Below are 13,504 nucleotides of genomic sequence, written 5' to 3'. Positions count from 1 at the left end.
CTTTGTTTTAGTCACCAGATGATTTTTCAGTTACAGGAGACTTTTTCCACCTCCCCTGTCCCTGTGAATCCCCTTTGAAGTTCACCTTTCCCTTGCTCCTCACTGTACACTCTGTACCCTCAGCTGCAGGTTCTCAGTTTCCCAACCAAGACTCCTTCAATCCCTACATCCCAACTCTTCCCCACCAGAGCAGGCTCCGCAGCGCTCTCTCACAGTTCAGCTTATTATGCTGAAAAGAGTTTACAATCCATTAATTACCTTTGTAGTATCACTGACTCATTTAACAATTAAACATGAGAAACTTTACAAACAAAAATGAAATATAGAATAATTTTAGAAGTAATCTAATAACAGAATAATATTTAGAAATAATTCTAAATAATGTAAAATTCTGGCAATCGGACAAAATTATATCAAAGTCCTTTTAAATACCTTTAACTTCTTTGTCATTCTTGAACCATCTGATATCAGCTGCTGGTTTACTACCAGATGTCTTGCAAGTTAGCTGCATCCTTTCTCCCTCCATCACTGGTGAGGTAAATCCAGTAATTTGTGGTTTCTCAGGAACACCTAACAGGCAAACAAGCAAAATGTCTCTCATAGTGTCAGCTACTGCCACAAATATATGACCAACTTAAAGTTCACTTCTTTATATGCTCTACATTCTGGAAACCGAATAATGAGTTCTTTGCCTTCTATCAAAATTGAATGTCAGTGAATCCTGCTTCCTACTGCAAATAAACTGTCAATCTGAACTGTAATTGATTCTAAGGAATTAAAGAAAACAGAAATTAATCTAGTTTTCTAAGGAAAATAGGCTGTATTTTAAAAAAATTTTTACATATATTCCACACACCCATCTAGTTTGACCTGATACTATAAGGTTTAAACTGGTCTGCACAGCAAGCAGGGTGTCAAAGTATATTAGAAGTACAGTTGTGAAAATAAAAAGTTGCTGGCAACAAAAAGCCAGTTTGGATACAAATCCATAGGAAAGGAGGGATGAAAATAAATATCAGTTATTTTCGCTTCAGAGAATACACAAGTAAAAAACTTACAGGCATAATCATAATTCCAGTGTCTTTGACACATTCTTTAGCTGAATCCGAGTTCTTTGTATGATCATGACATACTACACACATAATTCTAAATTTGGTTTTTAGAATTTGGTTTAGAAATTTGGTTTTTAGCTGGTTTTTAGTGAACCATATAAGACTTTTTTTAAAAATTAAAAATTAAGAGAATTTGGAAAAATTTGATCCCTACATCTACAAATCCATTTGACTTCCAAAACCAAAGAAATAATTTATAATTTTAGCCAGTTTTATAAGTTTATAAGTTATACTAATGACTGCAGTTTTAAATCCCTGAAAATGTCATTATCATAACTTGCCTCTGCAGCCCTCTGATGCATTCATATTTAGTGGCTACATAAAGGGATCAGTCACAGTAATTGATCCTGTGCCCTGTATTTCACAATGGTTTGTTTACTTTTTTTTTCCAAAATGACAGATCATGTACATAAAAAACAAGCAGCAGTACTTACCACATAGTACCTTTCTGTAATAAATCTACTCCTCTTAGAGGACAGAAAATGTCTACTATAATACCTTGACACTTAAATCCATAACACACCAGTCAATAAAGAGATTATTAGTACATGAAAACATAGTTTATCTGATTAAAACATGTAATAAATTTCAATGGAAAATATCCCCTTCTCAGACAGAAAGTATTCCAAGGGTTTGTAATGTAATTTTGAAATGGAAAACTACAAATATAAAATGAAAAAGGCATCTTCAACCTCGCAGCTTTCTTCCTTGGGAGGTAAGTAGCTGATGCTCAGAGAATTGCATTAAGCCCTCCCCCCCAAAGAAGATAAAACTAAAAGGACTTTTCTGTGTCTGCCATTGAAAAGATATAACTGGTTTCTATTGTTTAGATCATGAGAAGCCCCCCTGTAGAAAAGAAAATTAACCATAGGCAGTTGTTATTCCAGAATATTCTGCTTTGATTGGATATTGTTTTGTCCTTAACAGCAAACTTGTGAAGATTTTTGTAAAACCGTCTCAGAAGGACTGAAAGGGAGATGTATTTCATTCCTATGCACAAAACCAATTCCCTGGCTGGATTAATGTGACTATTACTGGCACAGAGAACATCTTACATTAGTCCTATTGAATTCCACTGTCTTCCTGTCTACATATAAAAATAAAACAAAAAGAAAGAAAAAGCCAAGTTCAGGGACAGAAATGGGAGAAAAGAATAAAAATCAATCTCTAAAACAATAAAATCTCTTAGGTACGCAGGTGTGTTTCAATGAACTATAGCAATTTCAGCTGATTGGGCTACTGACATTCATAGAACCATATAAAGCTTCGAGCAGAAACTTTATTTTGTGGGCATCTCTCAAAATCTATTGCTTTTCTATGTGTATCTTTAACCTTTGGGGAAAACAGCAGAGCATTTAGAGGCTAGAGCATAAATGAAGCAGCAAACCCAGTGAAAATATGCACATTACAGCCAAAAAGGAAAGCAGAATGAGCCAAGACGATGCACAGCTGAGGAAAAATGACAAAGCCCTGAGGCCCGCTTGATTTCATGCTTTCTGATTTTCTCCCCTTTGCCCTATACAATACATTGTTAGGAGATGAACACATGCCCCTTCTTCACACTTCTGGTGCTTGGGATGTAGAGGTTATGCCCATTTTATGGAGCCCTCATATTTGCGTGCTCCCTAATTCATTACCCTGCCACAGTACAAATGAAAAAAGGCATGTTATATTTCAGTACAGAAATACAAACAATCAACTACAGGAAAACAAGATCTGACATTTTCATGTATCTTCTTCCAAGCATCAGAAAAGTTCATTCTTATCACAATTTTTGCCAAAGCCTAAGAAGTTTAACACTTGTTCCTCTTGGCTCAGCTATTTATACTTACCGAGAACTGTAAGAAAAGCCTTGGAAGTTTTGACAGGCATTGTAAATAAAGAGCAGGTGTACTGCCCTTCATCCGACAGAGACACATCACTGACACTGATACTCAGTTCATGCCACGAAGCTCGGACCAGCTCAATTCTGTTGTCCCTCAGAGCTGAAAAACAAAAAATTCATGTTACAAGGTAGGAATCGGAACGCTGACAAAGCATGGCATATCATACAAGAGGTTCTATAAGGTAGGATAGTGAAATCACACCCTAGAACACAGGAATATCGGCACTGTTGTCTTTAGGCATAGCAGTTTTTTCTCTCTATGAAATAAAACACAGGAGTGCACCAAGTTTATGGATAGTGTACTGAGTGACTTACAATGCACATAAACCTATAATATAAGGGATTTTAGTTACCTTTGATCTTCCTTTGAAAAAAAAAAATAACATTGACTATGATTTCTGCTCCCTAGCAGCTTTGCTCAATACCTAAAATAGGTCCTTTCTAAAATTATTTTTTAATAAAATAATATTTTTAATAATATTTTTAATAAACGTGGGCAAATATTGAGAATCCTCTTTCACCTACTAGCAAACTGCATTTTCAGTTGCGAAGTCTAACATTGTATAGTTTGCCTACAGACTTTTTTCACATCTATTACTACACATATTGAACTGGAATATCAGATTTCTTGAGTATTGTAAGGGTATTTCTTATTACGAATATATTGAAATTTTCACTTCCACTTGAAAATGTAATACACTTAAAGTTTTTAGTGGCTTTATTTTTTTTAAATCATGACTAAAGATCTCATTCTCTATCAGAAAATACTTCCTAATAATATTTTTTTTTTGCATGAAACCACTGAGGGAAGAGTAGGAGGGAGATCTGCTTCAATCCAAAAAGTCACTTTAGCTGATGCTTTAAAAATTTAAATAATTTAAAGCTTATATTTAGATTAACCCACATTTTCTATTTATAAATGTCAAGAACATTCCCAGAAAACATTGCATTTCTCTGGAGTAAAGCTGTTTCAGAAAACTACACATATTAATTGACACTTTCTACAGCACAGGAATACAAGTATCAGAAATAAGTAAGAAGAAGCAGTAAAAACATTGATTAGGCAGCATTTCCTTGTCCTAAGTAAACAATACAAAAGCCTATATAACTCAGAAAGTTTTGCTGTATACCTCTAAATTAAAAACTTTGACCTGGAAGTATTTGAATATTCAGTAAGTCTCATTTTACAGTAAGCCTCTGAAAGTCAAAAGGAAAATGGGAGGAGAAACTGTAATTACTGGGAGAGATTTGCTTTGATTTGTGAGAAGAACCGAGATGCTCAAGTCTGTATTAATGTTCTCATTCATCTCCTTCTGAAGTCCTCAAAGGGTCTTGTATTTGTTTCTCCTAAAATTTGTGTCTTCCAGTGATAAAAATGAGCTTTACTGTGGTTCTTTTGCTACTAAAACTAGATGTTTCTACTCCACTGTAAGGCTCTCCAAGTGTTGTCAATGCAGGAAGATTTACATCAAAATAAGCAGCTGCAATGAAGATTCAGCAGAAATGTCACTTGAATTTGTTGTCTTTTAAGGCTGCCACTCAGTGTTTTTTTGCAGCAATCTCAAGATGAATTTATTGGTTATTTCAGGGTAGGCCAGCTAAAGCTTGACTTATTCTCTGCAAGGTCTGACGCCTGAAAAGTGACAGCTTAGGCAGACCTACCATATAAGCATGCCATGAGATGCTCCAAGGCACAGCAAAGTGCCTGAGATTGTGCATAACAGACACATTCCAAACATAACTGAGACACCTTCTGGCAAGAACAGCAATAAATAAACAATGATGTAGCATATAATATAAAGTGCACACGGAAAATAGGTGCAATGCTAAAGCAAACAGGCAATCAAAACAAAAGCCACGAAATTAAAAGCTATGCTTATACAAATATGCTAACATAACAGCCAAGGAAAACAAGCTCAAGAAAACAAAAAGTCCATAGAAGCAAGCTTCTACCAACCCAGAACAGCAGGCAAAGCTGATGACTGTGGTTTTACCAAAGCCAAAAGTCCTCAAAAAAACGAAGCTGCTGCTATCTTTTGAGGAAGCAGAATTCATGCCTCAGCTATTCAATTCTAGTCAGATGAAAACTGAGCAGACATAAGAATGGTATTTTATTTCACATTAGTGACCTTTAAAAACAAAATAAATTTCAAAATGATCAAGGGCTTTCAAATGTTTGACAATCACCACACCCATACATGTAATTTGGAGAACAGTACAGGAAACACAAAGAAACCCTTAGCACCCCATAATTTGAAAGTGGTGATTTTTGCCTCCCCCCAATCAGAATTTCTTTAAAAATATAATGCAGTACATCACCTTACATCATATTTTATTTTGCTAAAATTTTCAATTGCTACTGCTTCATGATAAAGAATTATGTAGCTGTTGAAATATTTTTCCTATAGATGGGGCAATGTGAAGAATTTCATGCACTGAAAAGAACTGTAATGAACTCAACTAGAGCAGAAATGGTCTACAGAAGATGCCAACATCACACCATTTCAATCCTACTGGTAGAAAAAAAACAAACCTAAAAAACACACTACCTTCCTCAACTACATCTCTATTGCTACCCTCTCTGATTTCCTCCCCTGCACATCTTTTTTAACCTTTGTATGACATAGAAACCTTAGCTCAGCCAGTTTTCTGGAAAATCGGCAAAAACAAGTGATCAAGAGCCGAGATCAGATATTCTGCGTTTCAGAAACCTGGTCTGAGTTTTTATTGAAAGAACAGGAAAAAAGAAAGAGCCCTGCAAAAAAACCTGCAAGTAGCACCAACATAATCCACATAATCCTTCTTTGCAGGAAATCTGTCAGAAGCATTTCTTTAAGTTTTAAGTCTAAATGCAATTATTATCTGTGCCAGTGATTTCAAACCTAAACATCTGTAAGCATTCCTGTCTATGTAGATTTGCAAACAAACCAAAACTACTGCTATTGCTCAGACAAGGCTAGCACCCACATGGAGTCTTTTTAGAACCTTTTTCTCAAACTTTATTCCTACATCTCTGACAATATGCTTATCTGTATCTCTTTAGAAAGACACCAGTTCCTTCTATTAAATTTATACCTGTGATAGAGGCCAGAGCTGGTTTGTTTCCATTTTCTGTGTTAGGTATATTTTGCTAAAACAGTAAAGTTGGATGAGAGAAAACGTGTCTGCCTTGCATCCTAGTCCTGGCTCCTGCATCCTGGTCCGGAGGAATCCTCTGGGAGCAAATGTGGCATTGGAGATGCCAGAGGCACTTCTAGCAAGCTTGCAGTCTCCGGGTAAGAGGCTGAGTGGAGCATCAATGCATGGCAGAGAGTAAGCCCTTGCCAAGCCTGGCAGATGGAGTAAAGAAGCTTGTGGAGCCTGAACAGAAGCCAGCTACTGAAAGGTATTAACTAGCAAGCAAAAGCTTAAAGGAGAACACATTCTCCTCAGGTGGATGGGAAGGAAAGTTATTTACTGTACTCTGTATTTTATCCTTCTAGCAGATCTCAGTTCCACTTGTTTATAAAGGGATCTCATCTGGTTCACTCTTCTCTATTTAAAGGACACGAGCTTTGAAAACTTACTTCTTGATCTTTCTTTCTTTGAAGTCAGAATTGCCCCAAGCAAGGCAATTTTACCACAAGGATTAAGCTAACTCAAGGTTCCACCACAGTAGTTTAAATAAAGCATCATAAAGTAAAATACAAAATGTTCTCTCTTGTTTAATTAATAGCTGACAACAAAAAGTAGAAAATATATGGAGACATTCTGCATGAATATGGAGTTTGGTACACACTCATAAACAGATTTCCTATGTACTGAAATGCCCATGCATAGCTCAGTGCAAATGACAGTAAATAATTCCCAACAAAAGAAAATGGGAAACCCCAGGCTCCTCTTTCAAGTAAGTGCCTTGTACTGAAACACAGCTGCTGTGTTGTATTCGGGTGACAGTATTTATTCCCTCACTCCTTAAGAAGGTAGTACTAATAGCTCCATTTGTATTCCATAGGTAGTTTCTGAGTACTCTTTATTAGTTGTTTTGTGGTAGAGAAGAGACAGCGTAGGAGAACAGAGAAAAGAAAGCTTTGTCCTTAAAAATTCTACAAGCTCCATCCTCACTTGACTGTCATGGTTTCCTAGCCCACCTTCTCTGGAAGCGTCCCCATTTTTCCATTTCATGTTGTTAGAACTTAATCAGAACTTTTTGGCCTCTTCCTGGGGTTTTTCACCTACGTTCCTGAATTGTTACCTTACCATTAGTTTGCATAACTACATTTTTCGTGATGCAGTGAGAGTAAACAAGCAGAATATGTATTTGACTTCTGGGAAATAAGACTGTGTGAAAACTGTAACTGTAAAGAAAATCACCACTGACACCTCCTCCCCAGGTTCTTATGTTGTAAGCACTTAAAAAGTATAAAATGCAACAAGAAATACAATCGCACAGTAAATTTCAATATAACCTAGTATATTATTTCAGCCTTGTGTAATTTCCAGGCATATATGATGCAGTTAATTTGCAAAGTATGAAATAACTATACATAAAATACTTATTGCTAAGCAGACACAGTTTACTTTATTTTTCATTCTTTTTTCCATGGAGAAGATTTCCTTTCTGAAAGCTTTCTGATACAGAAACAAGCAACCTTGGCAATTTGCAGAACAGGAGTAAAAGAGCAATGTATTTCAGCCACATTAATTAGAAATTTTTGAGATTATGAACACTGCAATAAACTGGTCTCTTCACTCACAATCATAAAAAGCTACATTTTTTGCTCAAAACAATATAACGATCATGTGTAGGAACGTAGTGAAATCTTGCAATAGGTATTATATCAAAGAAACTTAGAAACTCACACTGTTCTGGGTAAAAATCCACATTTCATACTAAGTGGAAAACAGAGTAGCATCCCTAATCTTATTTCTGTAAATGACTGCATCTTACTAGCATTTGGTGTCATACATTTGAAAAATAGGTAAAAAACAAACAGAACCCCTGAATCCTCTAGAGTAATTTGCATGTTTTGACAATACTAACTTGACATACGCTTCTATCCTGGGATTCACACAACAAAATTTTCTTCCTTATGTTAGAGTTGTTCCCTGTATCATGGGAATAATGTAACCAGTAGTTGGAACCAAGAAGATTTCTGCTACTCTAGAGGTCAAGCTAAGATCCCAAAAATTTAATACTTATGAAACTGAAAAAATCCCTCTGAATTTCAGATTCCAAGCTTCTGAATGCAGAATCATCATCTAATCCAAAATAGATTTCAAGGGATTTATATTTTGTTTCTTACATATACTTTTATATACATATATATATATATATACACACATGCTTAGATACACTACAGAAGGCTTTTTGCTTTGTTCCTGATTAATTCAATATACCAACATGCCTACAGGGACAATCTACAGCATTTGCCAACAGTTGTGCATCAAATCTGTCAGCTCACAGACCGCCACCAGGGAAAATAAAAAAAGAAAGGGAGTAAATGGGAAAAAGCCCCAAACCTATTACTGTGGTTTTGTGTCTACTCATCTCAGCCTTCATACTCTTTTTCAAGACATTTCAATTTTCTTTAAAGAAATAATGTACTCATTTGTCTGTTGGTGTATTAACAGCTTGCCCATTTACAGATGATATAGTTATTCTAGTAAAGCCTTACCTATCTAGTAGGTTCTATGGTATCTGAACTCCTAGTATTTTAAAATCGATCGATTATTTGTATGTAGAAAGCAAATTCTTTTTCTTCCCCTCTAATTTCCAGTCAGGCAATTTTATTACTTTTGTACAAGGAGGGATTAAAAGGCTAGGGTGGCAGTTTGGATATTTAGTAATAAGGTTTGCTATTTCTATTTCTGCATGTGGTGAGGCCATTTTTTCTTTTCACTGGAAATGAGCTGCTTAGAATTGTGTCTGTGAAAATGTGGCTTCTGCTCTTATTAGCTGGTCCTGACTCCAATGCAGCCCAAAGGTCAGAAAGCCAGATTACCTTTTAATTAGTCTGGAGTCCTGACAGATTTATGAACTGGGACAGAAACATTGAAACTGAGTTAACTTTCACAGGTAATGCTGACGTAGAGGGAAAAATACTTCCTAATACATCTGGCATTTCTATGCAACCTATTAGATTGATTGACGTGTGTACCACTGAACCCCTTTCAAGATGACATAATTTTCATGTAAAGTTAGCAGGAATAACAAAAATTGAAGGTCACAAGACTGTGGACAGGTCTTGGCTAACTGGCTGTGGAACAGTATTCTGGCCAATTTGCAGATATTTGGTGATTTTTTTTCCTCATTAGGAAGTGATTAGTAAAACAGATGAGTTCAAATAGACATTTCAAACATCATATTTCACTGTTTTGTGTCACTCAGAGGCTGTGGATACTTCACTGAACTTTACAATCCATTCATGTACTTAATCAGTTCAGGGCATCGCTGAGTTTTATAGAAGGTGCTAAGTAAGGCTTTTGAAATGGAAGAAGATAACAGTCCTTGGAGATTAGTTTTACTTTCATTCCAGTGCATTTCTATTTCTCTTTAAGCCCTTCTAAAGCACTTGGTAACCAAAAGGAAGAAACAATAGGGTCAATAGGAACACACTTCTACCTCTAATCGTCTGGTCATCTTATACTTTGTGCTTCAGCTTGCAGTCTGCTAAGAAAAGACTAGATGGTTTTCATCTGAGAAATTCTATCAAAATATTTGATTATCTTATTTAGAGAACAATGTTGAACAGCAAGGCTTTCTCCTTGTTAAATTCTTCCATTTTTTTGCCTATTGGATACTGCATATTTCAAGGAGTAAAGCAAACTCCCATCATTAGAAACGGTTCTGACAGTCTTACTAGCAAAGGCATCTTCTCTGTGCTTTCTTTACTGCCTTGAAAAGGCCAAAACTTGTTTGAACAATGTTATCTATTATTTATCAGTGTGGGCTTTATTTAAAGAACAGCCTTAGATACTTATGAGGAAAACACAGCAAGGTAATTTCTTCAGGAAATGACAACAGTTCTGCATTTCCTGCCATTTGTATAAAACAAAAGCAGTTTAAGGTGACATACAATGACTTAGGATCTTGAATACATCTGCTAAGTGAGGTGCAAGCAATCAAGAGAGGGCCACAATGATTATATGCCTGCCATGAATTAAATAAATACACTAAAACCTTCCTGTGTGCCAGATTTTCTCCACTAAATGGCATTTCTCTTACAATAATTTTCTGTATTCTCTTCAGTTTGTCCCTTTTTTTCAGGGCATTCAAGAAACATGGCAACATGCAAAAATAGAAGAAGTTCCCTTCAACGGTTGTTTATAATGCCTATTTCTGGTATTAAAGAGAAACTGTACTTGCCTTTTGATTTTCAAAGGATAACATTTACTTTCTTAGAGGGAATGAGGGCTGCCTCACTTTTTAATCAGAAATTTAGGTTTCAAATCCTTCCAAAACATACAGGTTTTGAACTCTGAAGATGATAATTTTATTGTGTTGGAACAATGTTTAATGGTAACTCCAAAAAATAAAACAAGATTCACATTAGTCAGGATCATAAGTCCTTGTCTTACGAATACTAATCACCTGGTTCCATCTGCAATGAGGAATTGCAAGATTCACTACAATGCTAATGCAAATGGACATGGGCCACAGCATGGTAGTCTAAAAAAACTTTTAAAAATAATATTTCTCAAATATGCAAAAGCAAAAATTAAAATTGCAAAATTATCTGGCAAAAAAATTATCTGGAAAAGACCTCTAAGATCATCAAGCCATCATGAAGTCCAACCATCCACCCTACAGCCCCTAACCACTAAACCATCCACTGTAGCACCTCATCTACCCTTCTTTTGAACACCTCCAGGGATGGTGCCCTCACCACCTCCCTGGGCAGCCTGTTCCAATGCTTAATCACTCTTTCTGTGAAGAAATCTTTTCTAATATCCAACCTGAACCTCCCCTGGCAGAAAAGAGTTGGACAGAATTAAAGTTGGACAGAATTAAAATAAATGAGATTCAATAGTTAAAAGTAATTGGTAAAACTGTAATCTTATGTACCAAATTGGAGACTGATATTTTGAAAGCAGTAATGCAGGAAAGAAGCCCTGAGGATTATAGAGGAAATTATTTAAATAAAAGTTCAAATGCAGCAACACTCAAAAAGATGAATCCTATTCTAGGTTGTAATGATACTGGCAATTATGGTAAAAGCAAAAAAATAATGCTACAATATTCCAAAACTGCACATATCACACTGTGTCACATATTGTAAATTACAGATAGAAACAGGCCCTCAGTTGGGAAGGCAATTTCTGAAGGTCTACTAATGGAATACTGCTGCATAAGTAATAATAACAAAAATGAAAATAATATAACGGAGAGTAGTAATAACAGCCCACACCTACCTAAGAAAATACTAATAGAAGGTAGAAAGACAATTTATTTTTCTTCAGTTTTTAGGGTAATACTGAAAACATGAAACAGTATGTTTCAAGCCAAATGAGAGTTCATTGTAAGTGAGAAACATTAGATAATGAAATTATTGAAGTAAAAGGAATAAATAAATCCTAAAGCTTTCGCAAACTAAGAAAAAGTACACAGATTTCCAAATTTGTTCTTCTGTGAAGACCAGATGAGGCAATTTTTTTTCTCATAATACCGATATTGATATTACTAATTTTGTTCACAGTACTTAAATGATTGCTGACCAAGGCAGAGTTGAGCTTGTTTAAGTATCAAACAGCACAGAGCTCTGCCAAGACAGTCTACATATTTTGAAGAAGACCAGTTACAGTGTAGTGACTTTTTCCTCTTCAAAAGGCTGCCTTTACACTCAGTGTTGGTGACCCTTTGCATTTGCTTTTGCCAGCTTTGGATGCAAGTAAGTAATCCTGGAGGGCAAGGAACACAGAACATCTTGGAAAGATTTTACACTCTTAGCAGCACTGGAAATCCAGGTTCTCCATAAACCTGCCCATGTGCAGAGTGGTTTTCATATTCTGCTGCAGGTCACCATGTTTTAAGAAAGCTGCAGAAGTGTATTATGCCTGTATTTCTCTAACCTTGTAGATGGTGGCATTACAGTGCTGTTCATTCACTACATTTCATGATCCCATCATACTGAAAATGTTTTTAGTGGCAAGACTGAGTAATACTCAAGGTAGAGTCATGTTTATAAAATTGCCTCATATTTCTTGGAAAGTTAGTCTTCTAAAGAGTGTGGTCCTGTTCATACAAATTATTCCAGCAGAATTTGGGGAGACTTTCTTATTAATGATTTTTTATTAATTATGTCATTTATTAATGAGATCTGTCTTTATGTGAGAACAGCTATAAGATACCTGTGTTCTTTCTTTACATCTTGATCATTCAAGTAGATACATAAATTAACATCATTCTTCCTATAGCAGATGGCTACATTGGCTGGACATGCATCAGGAATACTCATGCATCCTAACTGTATCAAGAAGTCAGACTCTCTGAATTCCCACTGCACTCAACAGCTTCCTCCAGAGGCCAATTAAGAACAGGTAACTGTCCCGAAAATATTACAAAATCTGAACAAAACAGCAAAGAAATAATCAATAATTGATGAGTGTATCTGCAATCAATCTAGTAATTGGTTCCAGTACCAACACAGAGTCAAATACGAACATATATCTCACTATTGAAGATGTTAGTGCTGTTAGTGATGACTCACAGATTTCACCACCAAGGGAATTTAAATATGGAACAAAGTCTCAGGAGAGATAGGAGATGAGTCTAGTACAATTCCAGAGAGGATTCCCAAAAAGTTCTTTGGTGGTTTTAACATCTTATATGATAGAGCTCTTTAAATTTTTATTATGCCTCTCATATAGCCTAGCAGCAAGCAATCTGCTTCTCAACCACAAGTACACAGATGTTTCCTCTTTTGTGGGATTTGTCTTAGTTTTCCAGAAGCAGGTGTGCTGGAAACTATTACTGAGAAATGCTCACAAAAACCCAGATAATTAAGGGATTTAAGAATCTCTCACACATAGAGAAGCTAAGAGACCTGGAATTGTTTAACATGAAGAATAAGCAAATCATGCACTTAGTTCATTCATAGCATTTACCCTTAATATCCAACATTTTTGGGGCCATTCACACAGACGTAATACACTGAGTATAGCAGAAGAAACCTGGCCATGCTTAACATAGATGTCTAGACAAAAACACGGCTGAAGGCATACTGGCTTTTTCATTTTATAGAATCATAGACTTGTTTGGGTGGATTGGACCTTAAAGATAGTCACGTTCCAACCCCCCCAGTATGGGCAGAGACACCTCCTACTAAACCAGGTTGCTCGAAGTCCCATCCAACTTGGCTTTAAACACTTCCAGGAAGGGGCATCCTCAACTTCCCTGGGCAACCTGTGCCAGTTTCACCACCCTCACACTGAAGAATTTCTTCCTAATGTCTAACCTATGTCTACCTTCTTCCAGCTTAAAAATATTACTCCTTGTCCTACCACTACATACCCTTGCAAGCAAAAA

The 13,504-nt window shown here is 36.0% G+C and overlaps 1 protein-coding gene across 4 annotated transcripts in view; it reads right to left on the bottom strand.

Moving 5' to 3' along the window:
- CADM2 (cell adhesion molecule 2) overlaps positions 1 to 13,504 on the bottom strand; it is a 619,460-nt gene that overhangs the window by 135,089 nt on the left and 470,867 nt on the right. For all 4 annotated transcript variants that reach the window (XM_071756013.1, XM_071756028.1, XM_071756019.1 and 1 more), the window contains 2 exons: positions 2,945 to 3,097; positions 433 to 570 (listed from right to left, as the gene is read on the bottom strand). In XM_071756013.1, the coding sequence (XP_071612114.1) occupies positions 433 to 570; positions 2,945 to 3,097 (291 nt within the window). The remainder of the gene's footprint in view (positions 1 to 432; positions 571 to 2,944; positions 3,098 to 13,504) is intronic.

Source organism: Heliangelus exortis, chromosome 1, assembly GCF_036169615.1.
Source record: "Heliangelus exortis chromosome 1, bHelExo1.hap1, whole genome shotgun sequence".
Lineage (NCBI taxonomy): Eukaryota > Metazoa > Chordata > Aves > Apodiformes > Trochilidae > Heliangelus > Heliangelus exortis.
This window is presented reverse-complemented; position numbering and strand designations above follow the sequence as displayed.